Below are 23147 nucleotides of genomic sequence, written 5' to 3' on the forward strand. Positions count from 1 at the left end.
TTCTCTACTCTACACCATGTGCAAAACTCATTACCCTTTACGCATCCATGTTCTGCCCAGCTTTTCTTCCTGTGTCATGGAGAATAGAGAGGATGGGAGGAATGCTGGGCACCTCTACTTGCTGCTTAAGCCTCCAGGTGAGTCATGTTTTGGAAAGGGCTTGCTTCTTACTTTACTCTTCCTCTCCTGCCATGACAGATACTCCTTTTTAACTATAGTCCCTACCAGGGGTGTCCAGAAGGCAGGACTAAGAATGTCTTCCGAAGGAGTTGAGACCAGCCCAGTCAAATCCCTGGCTCAAGGCCAGGTTCTCTTACCAACCAGCAGGTGTGATAAGTTGGCAGATTCTATGGTGGTCACAAAACCACATGTCCACAGGACCTTGGCATTCTAGGGTCAAGCTTTTCTTTGCTAACTGACACCACATGGCCTACACCTCTCCTCACAGTATAACAACTTACCCAAGATTTTTTTTTAATATATATATTTTAGATGTTGATGGACCTTTATTTTATTCATTTATTTATATGTGGTGCTGAGAATCAAACCCAGGGCCTCACACATGCTAGACAAGTGCTCTACCACTGAGCCACAACTCCAGCCCATTACCCAAGATTTTGTGTAAATGGATGAAAATTTTTTAAAGCAGTTGGGAGTCTGCCTTTAAGCCAGAACAATGTGACTACTGGTATTAATGTGGGTCTAAGTAAGTTTATATTTTGTTCCTCCTGGTCTATGTTTATTTTTCTCTCTCTTTGATCGCTGTTTTCTTTTTGTTTAGAAATTAAATATTGTTTCTATTCATTTAAAGGTTTCCCTCTTTGAGATTTTCTAAGCTATCCAGGATGCCTTAAGTCTGCCTGTCCCTTAATCCTGATTCTTGCTCCCATTAATTTTCTGTCATGCTTATTTCTTGCCCTGTTTGCTGTACTCTCTCCCACTTTCCTTCATACATTCATCACTAATGATGCCACAACCTTTTGTGTAACATCAAGTTGCAAAGTCTAGAGCCCCTTGGTCTTGAGGATTTTCTTCCTGCCTATGTCCCTTCTTAGTTCCTAGCTGGTTGCTGTATTGAGTCCCCTCTCTAGGTCTTCTCTCCCAAAGGCCTAATATCTGCCTCACACCTTCCTCAACTAGCCTACCTACCCTCCTCTATTACTATCCCCTCACCTTGCCCACTTTTTCCCCTTGTACGCCTCATCATACAGACTCATATTTAAATCTGCTTGTCAACTGTCTTTCCCATTAAATTCCACAGATGTATCTTGTTCAGCACAGGGCCCAAAACCCTGCCTGGCACACAAGCAGTACAGACAAGTAGTAATATTTGTTTTTACAAAATTGGATGCAGCTAAGTCTTCAGTGGGAACATCCACTTAATAGTCCCAGTGGACTTCGTACAGTGAAGAAGAGAAGTATCTTGGGATCCTGTCCACACTCCAGATACAGGGGTGTAGACTGCTCACCTCCAGGTCCCAAAGACCGCCCCCGCCCCCAGCCGAAAAACTGGACTCAAGGGAGCAGGCAGAATAAGGTACTAACATTTTTAATACAGTCTGATCAGATCAATTCACATCACAAGGTCAACCTGGGTTTGCTCATGTATGACACAACCAAGGTACACAATAGCCCTACCTGTTGGCTCTCCTGCCTTCCTGATTCCCAACAGCACTGAAACTCCTACTTTCCTGACCAGACTGACATTTTTAAATTTTTGCATAAAACTATTTCTTCCATAGACTCCAAACAATCAACTAGCCAAGTTAATTATAGTACATCTAATCGAGTTTTAATACTAACCCTAACTGTGTGACTGCGGTTTACAAAGAGCTCTGTATCACCTGGGATAGCTTTCAGTAGCAATTCACTACAACTGGTCCTAAAAAATAATAACAATAATAATAATAATTAGAGAATTAAAACCCAACAGCAAGTTGAATGGTTAAAATCGTGTAAGAACTGGAATTTGGGGTGGGGGCGTCCTCAATGGCTGAGCTTGTCCTAGCAGCGAAATTCTAGCCTCCAGCCAGGCTCAGGAAAGTCTGATGTCCTCCAGGCCAAGGGCTAAGCTCAGAGGGGCTCTTGGAGGACACTCACCCCATGGTCCATGGGATGCTGTAAGCTTATGGTTTCCTTAAAAACAGTTGGGCATCAAGGTTGTATGAGTGGGTGGAGACCCTACTATGATTTATTTTGAGGGATATGGAAAGAGGGAATGAGGAATTAGAGAAGTGGGATGGAACCAAAATCTCTTGAGGTCCCAGAATGCCATAGGGTTTGGGTTTGGAATTGGAATCACTAAGAACTGAGCACCAGGATTCTGATTTCTGCCCATTAGAGAAACCAGAACTGGTGTTGCCTTAAAGGCCTATGTAGTGTTTCTGCCTTTGTCCCATAGAGGGACCTGCAGATATTTCTGCAGATGAGAACCTATTTCTAAAGACCATTTGGGGAATGGGTAGTAGAGAGGGAGTAGGATTAGGGGGAGTTAAAAACGAATAAAAATCTCTCAGCTACAGAACCCAAAGACATCACTTCCCTCCGCATTCACAGCATTTTTCAGCAGTCCCCAGATGGCTGTTTCTGTGGGGACACAGCATCTGCCTCACTTCCCCTCAGGCCCCATGGGTTGCTGGTCCACCTCAGGATCTACTAAAGATGATGCAAATGCCGACTGAACAATCTGAAACCCAAAGGACTCGAGGAGAGACATGTTCTGCTGGGGAGAGAATGGTGAGCCAAGGGCAGGGCCCAAGTCACCCAGGGGACCACCAAGGGCCCGGACATGCACCTTCTGGATGTGTTTGTTCAAGTAGGACTTAGAGCGGAAGAAGCTCCCACATTCAGGGCATGGGTACTTCTTCTCCCCGTCAGACTCCATTTTGTTTTTAGGGACTGCCATGTCACAGGAGAAAGAGCCGTTGGTGCTCTGCTTCTCCGGCGTCTTCAGGTCACTGGCATCTGAGAGGTCACCATAGGAGTCAGAGCTCTCAATCGGATCCTGATGTGAGCATTTCTGGCCTTCTATGAAAAAAACAAAACACAGGGGAGAGATGAGGCCAAGCTTTGGAGCTGCCCCCTCTGGAGGGGTCATGAGAGGCCTGCTCACAGGCCTATGGAGGGCAGCTGATGGCCAGCCATTGCCCTGACAGAACCCATGGAGGTTTGGCTGGTCAGTCTGGGAGCCTGGAGTGCCTATGGGGGTGACACAGCAGAGCCCTGGGGCTGCCAGCCTCCCTCGATGTGGACTCATCATGCAGGTGCACATGTAATGACTCACCATCATTTCATCATTTCAGCCTGCTTTAAGGAAGGGATACAAAGAGGGGATCTTTACTGCTTCTGCCCAGAATGACTCAAAGACCCCCAACTCCTAAGTGCTCTCTTGGATGCTTCCTGGGGTACAACTATTCTGATGTTGCTGAGCAGTCAAACAGTGGCCTCATCTCCTGTACCAGCTGGCTGCAATCCTTGCAAGGCAGGCAGAACCAGAACTATGAGGTCTCTACCTAGATGACAAGACTCCATCAATGGCTCAGACACAAACCAATCCAAACACAAGCCCTGACCTCATGTCCTTCCTCCTGCCCAAACCCTTCCAGGACCATGTAGCCAAAGCACACAAATTAAAAGAACTCTGAACAATTGAGTCTGCTGGGTGTCCCTACCCAGGGCCCAGGACAAGTAGACCAAGAGACAACCCTCACTGCTCTGCCTTGCACAACTTACACCGGAGTCTTTTACCAACTATCAGCTTCCTGCCTGGGTCCAGAAAGCCATGCCGGGAAGGGAGGTCTGTGATGGGAGCATGGAGCATGCCATCTCTACCATAGTCCAAGCTCTTGGCCTCATTCCAAGACAGTAACAACAACAATGACATAGAACACAACAACCTGAATCAACCAATAAAGGTGGGCCTGGGAGCTCTCCACAAACCAACTCCAAATCAGAGATAATCAGGTAGCTCATTTATTGCCATGCATCTCACAAACACAGCCCAAGCCTCTCCAGAAAGGGCCACTCAGAGCAACCAACAACCTCTATTGTGGGAGAAACCAGTCATTGACTCCTACAAGCTCACAGGGTCAACAAAGGAGAAAGCATTCAGTTGCAGCTCCACACCATCCTACGGGCAACAGGCAACCGACAGGCCCAGAGGGACTCATCATGCAGGGCTTCTCCTCCTGCCCTGGGCCTGGGGTATCCCTGCAGGGCTCCAGACAATAGGGGCTGGCCAGGTGGGAGGAAGGAGGGCTGGGGAAGAGGAGGCGGAGGCTGGATTTCGGCAGTGCCCTAAAGCTTCACTCAGTACCCTGGAGTGAGATACCCACAGTGACTTTTATTCCGGATGCCACTGCCACTTCAATCTCTGAGCCTCCTCAAGGCAGCCGGAAAGCCGGCAGCCTTCCCGCCTCCCCACACCCGGCCCAGCGCCCCCACAACACAGTCTGCGCAGAGAAGCAAAGTGCAGAGCAAGGGGTCGCTTGCCTTTGTTGCCATAGGTCCTGGCGCAGTGGAACGCTGCTCCCCCATTCAGGATGGGCTCCTGGTGCCTGGAGACCTGGGGAAGGGGAACACCGTGGTGGGTTTTAACATGGACCTTTAAGTAGGAGGCAGAGGAGAAACCTAAACAAGACAAAAGGAGATGAGATCCCGCGGCCAGCAAGAGAGACCACTCTGCTCCCCCGCGCCTCTCCTTTGGCGGCTCTGGCTAGCCTTCCCAGGTCAGCTGCACCTAGAAGGGACCCCCTCCTTGGCTCAAAAACAGCTGTGGCCAAGTGAGCCAAGTGGCTGAGGATTAACAATGGCACTGTCCATGAATCAGCTTCTCTGAAAAGCCCATTCTGAAAGGCTCATTGAAGGACCCAGCCGGCCACCTGGTGGGATGGCCTCAGATCCTGCTCCCAATTGCCCTTGGGCTTGTAGGATGCTTCAGTGACATTTTGAGTGGATGGCCCACACTCCAGGTCAACTGCAGGGACCATGGCTAGAAATGTGGCCAGATAAGTACGTGGGCTCTAGGACAGCTCCAGGACCCCAGCCAGCAGAATGCCTGCTTAACATTTGTTACAGGGAAACTGAACATCAAACCAGATGGCAATAAAAGGAAATCCTCAAGGAATGCCTCCAAGGATTCCCCTCCTTCTACCTGTTAAGATATGTTCTCTTTTGCTAACTCTCCTGCCTTCAGAATAATTGGATTTAGTAACTACTTAGACCTTCTGAAGAACAACAAAACTAGGAAATTATGTTTAAGAGGCATGGTCATCTCTATATTGGTGCTCTTTTGGTTCATCCACCAGATTCACTTAGAGAAGAAGAAACCAGGATGATCTCTATTTATCTTTATTTTGTTTTGAGGGAGGGGCAATCCAGCCATCTTGGAGCTAGCTGTTCCAACTTACTCCCAGGTGCTCTGGTCAATTTGAGCCATGAGATATCTCAGGCTGGGAAGAGTAGCTATTGGGCCAACTTCTACAGCAGCCACAAGTTCAAGGATACAGTATCAGTTAGGCCAGGTAGAAGAATTTCAACTTTAGTTTCACAGGAAAGAGGTATGTCACTGAACTACACTGTGGTCAAGGATCAGAAAGTGCCTTCAGCAGGAACCAAAGCTTTTTTAGTATATGGCCCACTTGGGGTGCAAGTGCTGACAGTGTCCCTTTAATCCATTCTAGATCTGGTCAACACATTCTCCGACATTCTCATCCCCTTTTTAAATTACACAATCACAGGATCACAGTGAGATCTATTGCTAAAGGGTCAGAGGATAGAGTGTACTATATAATGTCTGCCCCAAATTTGTAAGTCTGAATACCATAGCATTTTGCATGCTGCTAGAACTATAATAAAGGTTCATCTTTAGAAAAAAGTGGCAGCATACCAGGGCCTATCATACTGCCCATACTATTTCACAGAATTTTCCCAACACCTATATGTTGGGAATTATTATTATGAAACAAGAGGCCTGGACTCACTCTAATCCTACAACCATGTGCCACCAGAATTTGGCAAGACTCTTTAATGAGTCCTGTATTTTGGCCCTGTGCTAGAAACATCCTTTGGACTCTGTTAGTAGATTTCACTATCACCAATATTCTGCCATATTGGTGGGTTAGGATGGAAGCAAGTAGTAGAGAACTGGCCTGTGGAAAGCTTACACACTCCCAACAGCAGCAGTTGGTGGTTCTGGAAGGAAATGTGAAATACAGAGAATTTCTTTCCTTTCAACACAGCTACTTCAAAAGATCTGCATGTACAAGGTGCCAGTGTCCTGTCCTGCCTGGGAGAGTGAGCTATCTTGGATGGCAACTTGAAGTGGTTGGCCTGGGGCCAGTCACCAGAGGACAGACTGGTTGGGCCCGTGTAAACATTTAAAAAAAGGGAGGCTCTAGGCAAAAACAAGAAGTCAAAGCTACTGGGAAAAGGCTCTTAGTCCTGCCCCTTGAGTTGGTGCTGTGGGAACCTCCAAAACCAAGCTAAAACAGGAAATATTGGCCCCTGGCAAAAAGCACAAGATATATATATATGAGATATCACTTTAGAAGATATTTTTTTTCCCTTTGGTTTTTAATCCTTTGTGGTCCTCTAAAATAGCATGAATGTCCCCTATCCCTGCACCGCCATGGCATGCCGGAGCAGATGGGAAAGGAGGGGGAAAGCACCAGGAATTATTATATTTACTCCTTGTAGGGAGAGCTATACCAGGAGAATACAACAGATACTCAATAAAAATTTTCTGCCTTTTCCTGAAAGACAGTCTGAGAAACATGTGGCTGGGTCCTCTTGACTTTACCCCAGCTGTAGATTGTACTATCTATAGCAAAACCACTTGGCGGGGTAGCAGGAATGGATCCACAGCTGCCACTTAAAGCCCAAAATTTAAACACAGAGCAACTTGGCAGCCAAGTATTGGGATGAAACAAGCTGAGCTTCTGAGCAAAACACGGCTTTTAAACCAGACATATTTAGCCTTAATTCTAAACTCACCAGCCCATTCACCACTGATTAACTAAGAGCCTGAAGGATCTGGATCCATGATCCATGTGACGAAAATGCTTTATGCACATGTGGATGCTGCTACAACCAAAGAAACCCCCTCTCTCTTCAGAGATGAAGAGTTTATTAGCAAAAGACCACTGCTCCTCAGTTGTATTTTCTTGCCTGGTGTCCCAGCAATTCACATTCCAGAAGCAAATTCTCCTCTGGCAGATTCCATGTCCACGCAGGGATTAGAGACTGCTTTTTCTCTGTGCAAACCCTGGAGAGGCCATATTCAACTGTGCACTAAGACTGTCAATTCATGAGAATGACAAGTTGCCTGGGTCATTTGGAGGGATACCAGGGGATTGAACTCAGGGGCACTCAACCACTGAGCCACACCTCCAGCCCTATTTTGTATTTTATTTAGAGAAAGGATCTCACTAAGTTGCTTAGAGCCTTGACTTTGCTGAGGCTGGCTTTGAACTTGAGATCCTCTTGCCTTAGCCTCTGGAGCCACTGGGATTACAGGCATATGCCACCGAACCCACCTTCTTCTTTTTTTAAGCAATAATGTTTGAATCCAAATGTCTCTGTCAAAGGCAGATTCCCAATAAGTCTATTCCTTATCCCCATCTTAGCACATATGTATTTGTACAAAGATACTGCTATAGAATTTTGTTTGTTTGTTTGTTTTGGTGGTGCTGGGGATTGAACCTAGGGCCTTGTACATACTACACAAGCACTCTACCAACTGAAATATATACCCAGCTTCTGCCATAGAAATTTTTTTTTTTTAAAGCCAGGCACAGTGGGGCTGGTGTTGTAGCTCCATGGTAGAACACTCGCCTGGCACATGTGAGGCACTGGGTTGGATCCTCAGCGCCACATTTAAATAAATAAATAAATAAATAAATAAAGCTATTGTGTCCATCTACAACTAAAAAAAAAAAAAAAAAAATTAAACAAAAAAGCCAGGCACAGTGGTACATGCCTGTAATCCCAGCAATTTAGGAAGCTGAGGCTGGAGGATCAAAACTTCTTCGAGGCCAGCCCCAACAACTTATTGAGAACCTATCTCAAAATGAAAACAAAACCCAAAAAACCAGGGGGGTGGGTAGCTTAGTGGAAAAGTGCCTGTGGGTTCAATGCCCAGTACCAAAAAGGTAAAGAAAGAAAAAGAAATTTTAAAAGAAAGAAGAAAATCACCAGGCCAGGACCTTCTCTCCTTCCCAATATTCACAACTCAAATGATTTCTTCAACCTGAGAATATGGGAACAAGCTTTTCTAGTTATAATATGCTCTCTACCACAAACAATCTTCTTCTACAAATGATAAAGAACATGTCCTGATATGTCTCTAGGATAAAGAGAGTCACCTGTCTCCTAAACTTTTTTTTTTTTTTTTGGGGGGGGGGGGTACCAGAGATTGAACTCAGGGGCACTTGACCACTGAGCCACATCCCCAGCCCTATTTTGTATTTTATTTAGAGACAGGGTCTCACTGAGTTGCTTAGCACCTCGCTATTGCTGAGGATGGCTCTGAACTCTAGATCCTCCTGTCTCAGCCTCCCAATCAGCTGGGATTACAGTCATGTGCCACCATGCCAGCTGTCTCCTAAACTTGTATCTGACTCAAGTGTGGGGGTAGGGCCCACAGGCTATATCTTCCTACCTTTCCCATTCTTCACAGCCAGTAGTTTTGTAGCAAAGGCTGAAAAAAGGCAGGTCTATAGGTAGTTAAGTTGATTGTTCAAGAACTGTTGAGACTGAAGGATCTCAGAGGATAGCTGATTCAAATTTGCAATCCTTCTGCTTCAGCCTCCCGAGAATCACTGGGATTACAGGTGTGCACAATTGCACCCAGCCACCTAATTCAATCTTAACTGCTCTGACCAGATAGCTAACATTTATCCTTTGCTTGAACTCTTGCAAAAATAATAACTTTTTTTTAAAATTTTTTAAAAATGTTTTTAATGTGCTGAGGATGAAACCCAGAGCCTTTCAGGTGTGAAGGAAGCACTCTATCCCCAAGAACATTCATTTCTTCAGGCAACACCTTTGCATTCAATCTTGGTGGACATAGAGCTAAGGATGACACAGAGCTCTCTCTCTGCATTCTAATTCCAATCTCTCAGTGTTGTTACTGTCCATAAAGAACCTCTTCCTAGAAAAAAAGCCTTCTTTCCTCTTCCTATTTCTGCCCTTGAAATGAGTCCAGAGGTGGCATTATGCTTCTTCTCTTTGATAAAGACTACAATTGTTTTCTCTTCCTTCTGAATACCCAGCATGGTTAGTACCAGAGCTTTCTTTTTTCTTCTTGGAGGAATGGGACTTCCTCCTTTGACTATCGGACCCAAAAATGTTTAAACTGTGATCCAGATCTCGTCTTGTCTTTTCTGAGAAAAGGTGGACTCCAGTTTACTCTTATGGATTCCCCACTCTAATCACAAGGCTCATGGCTGTTGCCCAAGTCCTCTCTGCTAGCTCTTGGGGGGAAAAATTCTGAGATACAATAGTTTTTGGCTTGGCCACATCAGCTGTCTCCTAACTGGGTCAATTTTCCTGCTGTTCCCAGCTGCTCTCAGCTCTTCTCCTGAGCTGGACTCCCAAGGATCCTGGGTCTCTGATCCGCAGTCTGGGCTGGGCTTTCCAGGTTTTATCATTGGTATCCTTTTCCATTCTGGTCTCTGACTCCAGTTCTGGGACTGGGAACTTCAACACTGACAACTTAATAAAAGGCCTGCTGACAGAGCGTTACAGCAGGTTTAGAGTTATTTGGGTTACTGTCACGGAGCCAGGTTAGCATGAAGCAAGATAAACAACCAGCTTTTTCTAGGGTTGAGGCAGTCCTGGCCAAAACTGTTCTGATAATTTTCCCTGCATGCACAACCCTGATGCTTGCTCCATAGGGGAAGCTCCCACCAGAAATGGGCTGTGACATGTCAGAAAACAGGACAGACAGCCTAAGCAGCTTTAATTACTACTTCACCAACTTTCACAGCAGGTTTTCTAGTGGAACAAACAACAACATCCAGTTGCCTTCATGGCAAACCCCAGGTGTGAAGTCTCAGGGAGGCACCCAGTTCCAGGATACCAAGAATACCCTGCTATTCAGCAACCTCCCCACATCAGGACCTCAGTACACACAGAGACAGCACAGGCACCCAAGGAGTTCAGTCAAGACCTGCAGGAGTGTTGTGCTTGGTCCAAACCAGAATGTCTTTGAGCGGTATTTTTCCTACCATTTTTACAAAATACACAGATGGGGCCTCCCAAATGTGTAGTTCCTTGTGGGTTCAGAAAATGTTCACTTACCTTGTTTCTTGAATGCACACAACAACTCTGTGAGGTGGGAAAGGGAGGTGTTCTTGACCCCATTTAAAAAAAGAACCTGAGACTTGGTGAGGATAAGGGGGAGCTCAAAGCCACATAGCAAGGGGCTGGGACTCAACCCTGAGCCCCTGACTCCTGGTTCAGTGTTCAACCCTCTAAGCCATACCCCAGACTTCCAGACAAGAGTGCTCCAAGAGATGCAGACACCCCAGCAACATCCTCACGTGGCCAAAGCAAGAATGTAGTACAGAAGCATCCTCACACCCACACAGACAGCTGGCCCAACCTCCTGTAGCACAGACAGAGAGCAAGCCTCCTCCACAGACACTGTGCTTGCAAACACAAACTTCCAACACTTCCAACAGTCAACTAGACCCAGCAGAGCCTGATTTCATCCATCTCAACTGCTGCCACAGTTAAACACTACCTAGGCCAACCTCATCCTCAAGCACACTGCCCTGCTCAGAACACCTACTTTCCTCTCTTGTCAAGGCCACATGCTTGAGTTTGAGTTCTCTCTTCTGACCAACTCTGCTAGAATGTTTCTGCTTCTTGTTCATCTCCAGACTTGACCTCCTCCCTGGCTGCTGATTCATATGCCAGTGAATCAGCCATCAAAATCTTTGAAGCAGGACCCCTTTATGTCCTACTCAGAACCAACAACTCCCCTTCCAACTTCAGTAGTTAAGTAGCATTTGCAAAATGCATCCATCCTGCCACTTGAGCAGCAGATGTGTTATGGGTCCACGCTGGGGAATCACCTCTCTCCTATTTCCATCTTAGGTCTCCCAGGACCTTCCATTTCAAGCACCCCAAACTTCTTAGGAAGGAAGGGATTGCAAACAGCTAGCTGGGTGATGAAGGCATTTATTATTCAGTGGGAAGGGAAGGCTGTGCAAAGAGTAGAGTCTGAGGCAGGGTGGTCAAGACACTCCTGGGCCTCCCATACAAGCTCATGCCCATCCTCTGGAAGTGAAGAAACAGTGGGAAGATTACCTCGATTACAGATACTGCAGAAGTTGCTGGGCCCCTCACTGTGCTTCTTTAGGTGGTCTGCCATGTATGCTGCCCGCAAGTACTTCCCACACACCTGGCAGGGCACCTTGTCTTCATGACAGGCCAGGTGGGAGCGCAGACGGTCTCGGGTGGCAAAAGAAGCATTGCAGGTCTGAGGGCAGAAAGGAAAATGAGATGAGATGAAACCCTGCATTCCTCACTTGACCAACCAAAACATGAAACAAAACAGGTTCTGGCCAGAGCATGGACTCTCTTTAGAAGGAGCTTTAGGGTCTGGCTCAGGCTCTCGACCCAGAATGCCAAGTAGCTGCTCTTATTTCCCATGATGCCTCCTTATAGAACATCTGAGTTGGAATTACTGGTTCTATGAACATTCCCAGAACATGGCAAGATAAATTCTACACACCTCTACAAAGTTAAGTGTTAGATATTTGTCCATTCTTTCATACACACACACACACACACAGAATTGTAGATGGACACAAAACCTTTATTTATTTATTTATGTGGTGCTGAGGATCGAATCCAGTGCCTTATACATGCTAGGCAAGCGCTCTACCACTGAACTACAACCCCAGCCCAATATTGTTCATTCTTAATCATTAAGCATTGACTTCAGGTGTGCTGGCTATAAGTGAATTACAGATGAATTACTGGCATCTAAACCAGTCTTTCTGTTCTCCATCCTAAGATTTCCTCTAGTTTTATACAAAGAATTCAATGTGTTCATTTTATTCAAAAGGGACATTAGTCTTGGTTGCAGAGAAATGGAAAAGCAGGATAAAGCACAGAGATGACTCTTCATAATAATTTTATGACTTTGAATTGAAAAAGCAGCCCATCGGCTGAGCACAATGGCACATGCCTATATCTCCAGCAGCTTTGGGATAATGAGACAAGAGGATGACAAGTTCAAGGCCAGCCTTGGTAACTTAGCAAAAGGTAAAATAATAAAAAAAAGGGCTGGGGATGTAGCTCAGTGGTAAAGTGCCCCTGGATTAATTAATTAATTCCCAGTAAAGAGAGACAAAAGAGTCGGAGAGCAGAGGAGAGAAAGGAAAGGAAGGGAAAGGCAACAGCTCATAAAATTCTACTAATGTGAGAATCCTCGGAAAGAACAAGGCCAAGAGGTGGAAGCTTTGAAAGCATTTGTGAAATGTTAAGGTGAGGAAGAGCTGGTAATAACAAAACAATGATATCAGACTACACTGACTGAGAAGGACCTGCCCCTTAGCCTATTAGAGGCATCTGTCTCATGTAGTCCATCGTTACAGTTATAGCAGCCTTCTGAGAAAGGCTGTGTGACTACTTCTAGTTGTACACAGCCAAGGAAAGCCATAGTGTGAACACCAACTCACAGCCAGGTTCCAGGAATAGATGACCCAAGCATTTGCACCCCGGGTCCCAGGTCCCAGGTCTCCAGGTATTTCCCAGTACCAGAGGACCTTAGTATCAGGCAATATCTCTCCCTACCATCCCTTCCTCTGCTGAGATGTGAAAAGGTAACACCAGCCTTGGGGGAAACAAAATGTCAGAAAGCCTGAGAAGGGGTGAAACTAGTTGTGTTCAAGCTATTTTGGTTCCTTGGAGGTATTTCAGGGGTTCTAGTCAAGTTTCACTCATTTCTTTTCTCTATGTGTGTGCTTACTGTTTTAGAACTATGAAAGAAAGCAGAATTTCCCTTTAAGGGCATTATACATTTCAGATCAACTTTTTTTCCCCCAGTGGTGCTGAAGATTGAACTCAGGGCTTCATGCATGCAAGGCAAGTACTCTACCACTGAGCCACATCCCCAGTCTACAGATCAACTATTAACCCACTGAAGAACCACTACCCATTAACTAACTAGAATGGAGATACTCCAGTAGTCTGTTTAGAAGTAGATCCTCAGGACCTGAAATCTCATGGTAAGTATCTGAACACTGTCACTATTTACAAATGTTTATCTGACTCCTTACTATACAATCAAAGCAAGAAGCAAACACATACAATATTGTAGAGGTAGAAGACATCACCATTTACTAATCTGGCTCCAAATATCTCTGCTCTAGCACAAACCTTGCTGTTTCCAGTCATTGTTTTATTGTAAAAGTGATAAACTTGAACAGAACAAATTACACTAATGCAATACTGCTTTTATCTATTGGGTTTTTTAAATTATTATTTTAATGTTCAGTTTATTTGTTTGATTAATGAGGAAGCTAATTTTAGAAAATGAATTTGCCCAAAGCCCAAAACTTAGCTACTGAAGAAAGTAGCAATCTCTAAAAAAGAAAAAAAAAATAGCAATCTAAACACCCTCACCACAGCCAGGTAAGTACTGGAGTAATCCTCCTAACTACTCAGATCTTCTTTTCCCAGTTTACATCTAGGAAAATGGAGACTCTGAGAGGACACAGGGCAGCTGGGATGTAAACCAGCTCTGAGTCTGCTCTTTCCATCATCAGATTCGGTAGAGGTAGCATCTTGTAATTGAAAAGTGCTGGTGCTTATTAATACAGTGTACTTGGTAACCATGACTCCCCTGCTAGGGAAAAGTGAATGGATTTGTACAGGGAAATTTCAGCACTTGGGTAACTTAGAAAGCATCCTACAAGCCAGGTGCAGTGGTATGCCTGTAATCCCAGTGACTCAGGAGGCCAAGACATAAGGATCATAAGTTCCGAGATCAGCCTCAGCAACTTAGCGAGACCCTTTCTAAAGAAATAAAAAGGGCTAGGGATGTAGCTCAGTGGTAGAGTGTCCTGGGTTCAATCCCTGGTACCAAAAAAAAAGAAGAAAGAAAGAAAACATCCTGGGTACTTGGTCTTATGATCCCAGGTGGGCCCCACCTCGGTCTGGCAACTTGTGACCTGATGACGTGCCACAGTGGGAGAGAAACTCAGAAACTTCCATCCAGCCAATCAGCCTGTAAACCAGAGCAAGGGCTGCCATAAATACCACTGGGAGAGATGGTGTACCTGTCCATTTATCCTACGGACAAGAGTTGGTTTTGCTAGGCAGTGACCTGAGAACCACCCTTCCAGCAGTGAGCTGGAGTATGTTCTAAGCCTCAGAACTCAAAGGAAGCAACATGGATCAGGTATAAGAAAATGGAGCTGAAAGCACACATTCAGCATTCTCTCTCCCGTAGCCCCCAGGAGAGGGAGCCAGTAGAGGGGTATGAAAGAGATGCCTTGTTTCTCTTGCCAGCCTTTATTTGGATCTGCCCTCTAAAGGCTTTGCCTGTCATGCCTTTCTACCTAAAGATGATGGACAGCCAACCCTCAATTATCCACAAGTGGATTGTCCATTTGGGGATTAGCTAAGCAAAATTAAAATCCCAGAGCAGGCTGGCTTCCCCCACCCCATCCTCCATTGATTATCTCTCAAGGAATGAAAGCTAACTTCAGCCCGAACAAACATAATTAGGAATGTAAATCTGCTACTGGGGAAAGAAAACACACACACACAACAAAAACTTTCACTGTGTTACAAAGCAAAGCTGAAGTGATTGTTGGCTTCTCTGTGCCAGGATTAACCCTCTATGGCTAGAGTCCCCAAGGTTTTCTGGGTAAATTGTAAAAGTGTACGCGTCCAAGTCTAGGCCTGCCAGAAGTTCAGACAACATAAAACATGAAAGAGCCTGGTCACACGACCCAGGAGTAAAGAGAATTGGCCGAGAGACAGATTTCAAAGAAGGGGACACCCAGAACCTCCAAGCTAGGGTCACTCAGGAGAAGAGTACTCCCTGTTCTGGAGACAAGAAGACAGAGGGACTCTGATGGGAAGAAAGCCAGTTAGCAGCAGAATGCTGATCACTTGTGGTACTTGAAATGCTTGCCCTGCCCATAGCCAGTGCTTTACACAGCCTGCTAATATTAGGAAGCACATCTGCCAGGTCCTGGTCCAGGCTTCCTGAGCTTGGGCCATCACCTCTGGTCACTACCACTCAACACTGAGCTCACCTCCCACACTTTCTAAAGGTTTTCTTTCTGAGAGTTGAGCAGCTTGGGAATGGCGCCCAAACAGTACCAAGGACACTAGTGCATACCCCTACCCCTGGTGGTCTTTGAAGTCTGGCAGCTTCAGAGGACATCTTGAGCAGCCTTTTTCCTACTGTGGAGGAAAAGTCTAATGGCAAATACACAGAGGTCCAGCTCCATATGCCTTGTTAATCCCTTCTTCTTGAGGGTACCCCGATTCATTCCTTCTCTAACCAGCCCAACAAGTGGGGCCATTGGAAGCAATGGGAGAAAATCTTAAGTTGCTTCCCACTCTCAGTTTTAGGCTACACTCCACCTGGGTGACATGTTCCACTGGCACAAATCTGGCAGTGCCTGGGGCCCATGAACCAGTCAAGGAGAACTGGACCAAGCATCAAGTAGAATTGTGAGTCCCTGCCAAACTTGAAGCTTCCTACCCCTACATTCAGATGGACTTTCCACTCAAGCCATGGCACCAGACTCTGTAACTGGCCCCTTTCATCTGTGGCATCAGGAAGGGCTGAGAGGTTATATGGCCTGTGCCCAACCTGCCAAGGGGTCAAGGAACCAACTCCCAGAAAGCCATCTCTTCACTTCTGATGCTTTCAGCATACCACATCATGGCAAACAGGTGCCCTTACTGTTTAACCAAGCCCAGAATATGAGAGCCAGCATATCTTCACCTGCTGGGTCCTCATTAGGAGAGTTCTGACAACAGGGCCAGAAGGGGGTGAGCAAGTCTGTGAAAGTGTGTGCTGGAAGAGCAGGGCAGGAGTGGGGCTTATACACCAAGGGACAATGATGTCAGTGTTATGACACAGACCAAGGACAAAACACACAAAGCCTCAAATGTTAGAATGAAAACTTTTATCATCACTCCTCTTCTCCCCATGGAGCATGCAGGGGCTGAGGGACATACCAGTGGGATCGAAGGATCAATATCTGCTTTTTCAACCCCTAAAGCCATATACTGGAATAGCCCAATATAAAGCTACTGGTTAGTTTAGTTCCTGAGCAGATCAGCTAAAAAACCTCAAAAGCACAAAAGTCTAATTTACTAGCCAGAAATGAAAGCAGGACCTATCTGAATGGGAAGGGGAAAGGGCAGCACAGTTGATCCTCGGTGGAGTTGCACCAGAGGCTTCTCTGGAGGCAGTATCACTCCCAGAGCGGGAGGAGGGTGGCCCGACCCCACTTCCCATGCCTTATGGGAAAGTGTTGCCAGGGGAGGAAAAGGAAATAAACTAGTGGCTTAGTTCCTGGGAAAGCACCAACCTCCAGCAGGCCCAGGCTTACCACCTGTTGCAGGGGTGGGGGGGAAGCAGGCAAGAGATCCCAGAAAGAAACTTGGAGGCTAAGGGGGGGATCCAGAAGGGTGCTCCCTGCTACCCCTATCTGGGGACCCTGAGCTGGGACAAACTACCAAGTCATCCCTGGAGGAGCTGGGCATGATGGGTAGGAACCACCTTACTGGCCTCTCCTAAAACTGGGGTCTCAGGCCAGTTACTACTCCCATTCCCCTCCACCGTACACCATCTCCAAGGAAGCCCAGGCTAGCCTACAGGCCACTGGGTAAAGGCCCGGCTACTCTCTGGGGTGGTCCAGCCCTGCCTCAGATATCCCGGCGGGGCTGGGCAGAAGAGAGCGTTGCTGGAGTGTGTTGGGCCCAGGTTTTCAAGGGCTGGGAATGATTTTTTTAGAGAAAGGGAAAAGGCGGTGTCAGGAACTGAATGGGACGACCTCCACAAAGCAGGCTGGGCAAAGTCCCATGATGGCAGGTCGCTAGGAAGAGGTTCCAGGGGCGGCAGGCCGCTGCTGCTCCCAACCCACACCTGGAAAAAGGGCAGAGAGTGCAGGTTACCCCCCCAGGCCACCGGGCATGCCCCCACTGCCCTCTGGGCTCCTCCTATTCTGCCCGGGGCTCCTCAGCACACTACCTGGGAGAGTCAGAATGTGCTCTGTGATGAAAAAATCAGAGATAGAAAGAAGGAAGCAGGCAAAGATAGATCCCAGCAGGCCCACCCTGGGTCATCCTCTTTGGGAGAGACCACCTAGCTACAGTCTATGAAAAATGTCCATGCTTGGCCCCTGGGGGCTTTTTGCCCTACTATAGCACATCCATCCCTCCCTACAGGTCTCCCTGAACCCTCTCCCATGCCACCAACAGTTTAAGGAGAAGTAGCTTGTCCATGCTAGAGGTTGTAGTAGTATCCACAACCCTGTCTTGCCCTCATTTGGTAACAACTTGGCCCAGGAGAGGGGCAGACAACCAAGGAGAAGACAGAAGCATGTTTTCCATTCACAAAGGAATGTTCAGTGGCCAGGAGAGGAAACTCAATTTTCTGGGCACCAGCAGGGTCCCCAGATGTTATTCAAGCAGACAAGGGTAAGAATCTCATCCGGCCTTCCCAAAGTGCTGCTACTATGCAGAGAGCCTGAGGGAAAAGGAGACACTTGCTCTCCAATCCTCCAAACGCCCTGGCTGCTTGAATCTGTGGCTCAGGATAGTTTAAGCAGGTGCTGGTGTTAAGAGATAAGACCACCCACTCCTTACTACTTGCCTCCCTCACTGCCTTATACTCTAGGCCGAGGGGACCTGGATGGAGCTCTAACTCAGACCAGACAAAGGGGAAAGTTATTGGCTAGACCTCCCAGAGCCACTTAAAATCTGTGCAATACCAGCAAACTGCTTAGAACCAGCAGTTGGGCCCAGCAAGGTACCAGGTCCCCCAGGACAACACTTGTACAATGTGGTCCATCATCCAAGGAGCCAACAAACACCAGGAGAGGAAAGCCAAGCAAAAGAATGAAGACAGAGACAGGGTGGGAACCAAGACCAAGCAACCAAGAAGGAAAGAACATCAGCCATGGGGGAAGGAGGGCTGGGGTAAAGAACAAAGGAGGACAGAGGGAAGGTAGAGGGACAGAGTGGGGAGGTGTGCAAAGCGGTGGTCAGTCAGCCGGCCCCAGCACACACAGCAGCTTGCTCATGGCCGAGGCTGTGAGAACAGCAACATTCTCCTTCTGCCCATTTTTGCCCTGGCCTGGCCCCTACCTGACACTTGTGAGGTCGCTCAGAAGTGTGCACCTGCTTGATGTGTCCATTCAGGTGATCAGGCCTGGAAAAAAGACAACCAAGAGGGACTTAAAAACAGGACATGAAATACGAGGTACAAATTTGACCAGACCACACAACACCCACAAGGCCCTCCCTACACACACACTACAGGAAAGGACTCCCTCTTCTCTAACCCAGCATGACAAAGATAAGTCACCACCCGGGTCTGGCTCCATAGGCCCAGGCTCTCTGCCCTAGTTTTCTCTAGAGGGGGAAGGGAAGTGAACATTTGTTTCTGATTCTGCCTACCCACCCCTGACAATTTCCCCCAGTAGAAACTCAAATGATTTCTAGGACCGGAGGTAGAGGCTTTAGAATGAGTCCTTGCTGCAGCCTTTCCGGGAGGGGGTGTGATTCATTGTCCAGACTAAAGCCCCTTAGAAACTCAGTGTTCCCCTCCCCCAGCCTCTCCCGCCACAGCAGCCAATGAATGCCACCCGGATGGAATTCAGTCCCCAGAGACCAGCAATGAAGCCTTAAGTCCCTAGCTAGGCTGGTAAGCCAGATGCCCGCCTGAGCAGGTGGGCAGGGGCTGCCTGACCGGTAAGACTGGTTCCTAGTTGGGGCCCCTCTGAGGGAGTTCTCCATCCCTAGGTTCATACACAAGGTCTTCAAGATTCAAGTTAAAACCAGTCTTTTATTCTGAATATTCTCTAAGAGAAAAGCAAAAAAAAAAAAAAAAAAAACAAATTAAAAAGCCCTCTGCTCCCAGACAAGTCCTCAGTTCCCTACCAGGCTCACTAGAAAGCGAATCTAAAAAGAGGTCCTGCCCTCCTTCCATTCTCTCCTGAAAACTAATGAGTACATATAGGGGATCTGTGGGTTTGATTAGTTTCTGGGGCCACCAGGTTAGAGAAGATCAAAGATTTCAGTATTACAATGCAGCTCTGGGCGCTCGGCTCTGTGTCTCTCAATCCCAGGATCCTATAAGGGGCAAAGCTGGAGTCTGTACTAATCCAGGATGGCTGTGTTGGGGGATCTGGTGCCTCAGGAGTGTAAAGAGTCCCAGATGCACTTGTTCCAGTCCTTCCCTCCACAGCTATTCAAGCAGGGAAAGTCTGCAGAGGAGCCCAGCCTCCCGCCCCCAGAGTGGGCCCCACGCCTGGTGCCGGAAACACAAAGGGAGCCCAGGGAGAAGAATGGCCAGGCCATGGCTCTGGCCAGAAGAATCTGGCCCCTTCCCACAGGCCCCTTGGGAAAGACAGTAGGGCATGTCTAGTGCCAGAGAACTTGCCTGAAGGAAGAGAAAGCAGGTCTTGACCACCCCATTTCAAAAGGAATACCCTTAAAACAATCTCCTGAAACCCAGGATGGTCCTATTAAGACCTAGTGATCCTCCACAAGTCCCATATCCCCAGATCTTTGCAAGAAACTGTTACATGAACCAGAACTAAGGTCATGGCAGGGGAGGGGAGGGTGCCTTTCTCACCTGGAGAAGCCTTTCCCACAGCTCTGGCAGATGTACGGCTTGCCCACCGACCCATCATGGGACCGCACATGGTAGGACATGCGGTCTTTTCTCTTGAACCGCAGCCCACACACAGGACAGGAGTAGGGCTTCTCCCCAGAGTGGGACAGCTTGTGCCGGTTTAGATGGTACACATCTCGAAAGATCTTGCCGCAGATCTCACAAGCCACCTGCTTCCTGGTCCGGCTCCTCTTTCGCGGGCCATCGGGGTCCTCAGAGATGGGGAGCCCATTCTCACCCAGCCTCGGAGGAGGCAGGTCGATGTAGCCCAGTTGGAGGCTGGTGACACCATGCTGAGCCTCATGCTGCCGGAGGCGGTTGGCATCAGTGAACACCTTCCCACATAGGCCACACGGAAGGATGCCTGCCTCCCTTAGGCCCCCTGGGGACCCAAACATTGAGTCCAGCAGGTTGGCCTTCCTTGGACGGCCCCGGCCCCGCTTGCCACTCAGTGGAGGGGCACTTGATGTCACATTGGGAAATGGGGAAGTCAGCAGTTGGGGGGACAGGGGTCCAGCCACCATGGGCAAGCGGTCCACCCCAGGTAACACAGGCAAAGAGGCTTGGCTCGCAATGGCTGCACCTGCGGCCCGGGCTGCTTCCTCCTCAGGCTGCATGCTGCCTGCGATACCATTGCTGTTGGCTGCCAAGGCTGCCCCGTTAGTCATGTCCAAAGGGAAGCCCAAGTCAGAAGTCCCAGGGGGCCGAAAGAGCATGATGTCGGCCCGGGCAGGGGGCACCAAAATCTGCACATTGGACTGTTTGATGACTTCCTGGCAGATCTCGATGACCGATCTCATCAGCAGGAACTTGGCGGCCGTCATGAGCTCTGGGAAGCTCTCCAGGCGTACCACGATGCGGGAAGTGTAAGCGAAGTCCAGGATGTCCCCGAACACCTTGGAACTGATGGTGTGCATTTCCAGCTCCCGGCTGCCCCCGGCCCCGCCACCAGGAGCTGCCGCCGCGCCCCCCACATCAGCGGGACCCCCGTCCGCAGCTCCGCCGTCGCCCAACTGGGCACTGAACACCGACTCAAAGTACTCGCTGCAGGCGGCCAGCACAGCGCGGTGCGCTGGGAAGCTCTCATCGCCCACCCGCAAAAGCACGTCGCAGAAGCGCCCGCCGTTTTTGCGCTGCTGGTTCAGGTTGTGCAGCATCTCTGTACTGTGTCTGCTCACCTGGTAGGTGTAGCAGCCCGACGGGCCGCAGGAAGCGTCGTTTACCCGCTCCATGGCCACCGCCCCCTCCCCACTAACCGGGCCGCGGCACCCTCCGCCCGCCCCCCTCCCTTCCCCTAGGCAGCGAAAAGCGGGGCGCAGCAAATGTGTCCACACTCCCCACACGTGCCCGCCTGGGGCTCTGTAGTCTCGCAGGTGCGCCCAGCGCACACGCCCCCTGCCCGGATCGTACTGTCTAGACTACGGGGTGCACCACTCCCAACATAGCCACCCCCACCCCAACTGGATAGCTAGCAGCTCTCTTCTCTCCGCCTGCCCGCCTCCCCTTCACAGTCTACCTTCACGGGGGTAAGCGAGCGAAGAGGTGCGCCCCTCCTGCAACAGCGCCTGCCACCTCCCCTCCCGCCCGCCAGGCGGCGCCGGCGCGCAGCCAGGAGGGGCGCGCACACGCGGGGAGGAGGAGGAGAAGGGGTCCGCCGCGCAGGCGCGCGCGCGGCTTTTCCCGGGCCCGCTGGGGGCGCGCGCTGCGTCCCCTGCAAAGCGCGAGCCGGGGCGGGGGCGCCGGAGCAGAGGAAACAAAAGGCGAAGGCGGCGGCGGCGGGGCGCGCACGGGGGCGGTGGCGCAGGCCGAGTCCTGGAGTCTGGCGGCGGCGGCAGCTGAAGCGAGCGGATGGGCAGCGGCAGCAGGGTGGGCCCTTCCCCGGGCCAGGCGCAAGCGGCGGTGGAGCGGCGGCGCTGCGGCCCCGGGCTCCGTGTGTTCGGAGCGGAGGAAAGATGGCAGCGGCTGCACTTCCTCTTGCACTTTCACCCCTGGGGGGAGGAGAAGGAGGGGGCGATACCAACAACACCCCCCCCTCTCGCTTGCAGAAAAAAAAGAAACCGCGAGCTCGGCGTGGGGGGCCCCCGGTGCCCCCGGCCCTGCACGTGCGCGCCCGGATCCCTAGCCTGGGCCGCCCCGCTCTGCAAACTTTCCACTTTCTTTGTGCCGAGAGACCCCCCCTCACCCAGCCGAGGATGCACGTCCCCCCTTCCCTATTTATACGCCCCCCCCCGCAGCTCCGCTCCCCCCGCTTCCTGCCCCCCCTCCCCACTCCCCAGCTCCGCCAATGCAAGAGCAGCTTGAGCCCCCGTCGGCCCCCGCCTACCCACCCCGCCCGCGGGGCCGGGGGCTGCAGTCTAGCCCCCCCGGACCAATGCAAACGTAGCGCCGAGCCAGCAAACCCGCTCCTACTGCCCCTCCCCTGCCCGCTGAATGTGGCGGCGAGCGTGCGGGGGGTGGAAGACCGAAGGGTGTAGATCCGGGCCCCCCAGCCTGCGGTGCGCACCCGCAGGTTGGACGAATGTTGGCACCCTGGTAACCCCGCTTTGATGCGCAAAATCCCCAGAGCTCTCCTGTGACCGCTTCCCTGCTTCCAGCTCCAGGAAGGGTTGGGGGGTCCTTGCCCGGGGCAGGCGAAACTGCGAGAGCCGCTTCTGCACCCTGCTCACTGACCAAAGTGAATGGGCTAGGCGCCCAGGAGAGATGAGGCCAGCCGCTAGCCTCTCCCCAAACCGCCCTTCATCGAGCTTTGTGCCTCGGGGAGCGGGAAGTCACCAGCTCAGGGAAATGGCACCAGTAGGGCGACGGACAAGAGCAGGGACCCTCCGCGCTTCCCAGGAGTCTTTAGGGAAGTAGAGATGCCTCAAGGGTCGAGGAGCGCCCTCCGGCCTTCTCAAGCCCGGAGCATTCCCAGCACACGCAGCCCGTAGAGACACCGGGCTGTGGCCACGGGCCCCGCCGCCAGGCCTGGACGCTTTGTCCCCTGCCCGCCCCAGGATGCTACCGCGCGAGGGTTGGACACCAGGGTTCGTCTGCCCGGGAAGCGCAAGCAGCCGCCGCCGAGCCGCTCAGCTCAGATCCTGGGGTGCAGGTATCCTGTGAGCGAGCTGGAAGTTCCCACAGTTGCAAAGAGGGAGCTAAGTATGTGTTCCAAACTTTCCCCGGTTCCAAACTGAGCGCTTCCATTAAGAGAAGCGGTGTGTGGGGAAAAGCATTCTGGGTATTAGCATGCAAATGAACAGGCCCGGCTTCCAACTTCGCT

The 23147-nt window shown here is 49.8% G+C and overlaps 1 protein-coding gene across 4 annotated transcripts; it reads right to left on the reverse strand.

Moving 5' to 3' along the window:
• Nucleotides 1-1533: 1533 nt before the first annotated feature.
• Patz1 (POZ/BTB and AT hook containing zinc finger 1) lies at nt 1534-21972 on the reverse strand. 4 transcript variants are annotated; one of them, XM_027953398.3, is made up of 5 exons: nt 19850-21971; nt 18358-18421; nt 11317-11488; nt 4492-4629; nt 1534-3027 (listed from the first exon to the last, which is right to left on the reverse strand). In XM_027953398.3, the coding sequence occupies exons 1-5, from the start codon at nt 21118-21120 to the stop codon at nt 2609-2611; spliced, it is 2064 nt and encodes a 687-aa protein (XP_027809199.1). In that variant the 5' UTR covers nt 21121-21971; the 3' UTR covers nt 1534-2608. The 4 variants fall into 4 exon arrangements, with proteins under 4 accessions (XP_027809199.1, XP_027809200.1, XP_027809201.1 ...); XM_027953400.3 differs by having other exon boundaries at nt 2897-3027; nt 4492-4564; XM_027953399.3 differs by lacking the exon at nt 4492-4629 and having other exon boundaries at nt 19850-21968.
• Nucleotides 21973-23147: the final 1175 nt, after the last annotated feature.

The sequence above is a fragment of the Marmota flaviventris genome, chromosome 1, assembly GCF_047511675.1.
Source record: "Marmota flaviventris isolate mMarFla1 chromosome 1, mMarFla1.hap1, whole genome shotgun sequence".
NCBI classification, from domain to species: Eukaryota; Metazoa; Chordata; class Mammalia; order Rodentia; family Sciuridae; genus Marmota; species Marmota flaviventris.

Bases quoted from the DNA above. Each gene is read 5' to 3' on its own strand.
- Patz1 (XM_027953398.3), bottom strand. From the start codon at position 21,120: ATGGAGCGGGTAAACGACGCTTCCTGCGGCCCGTCGGGCTGCTACACC. The intron at 18,422-19,849 runs GTGAGAAAGGCA...TCTTTTTTCCAG, and splicing joins TGTGGGAAAGGCTTCTCCAG to GCCTGATCACCTGAATGGAC. The intron at 11,489-18,357 runs GTAGGGGCCAGG...TTCTGCCCTCAG, and splicing joins AGCGACCTCACAAGTGTCAG to ACCTGCAATGCTTCTTTTGC.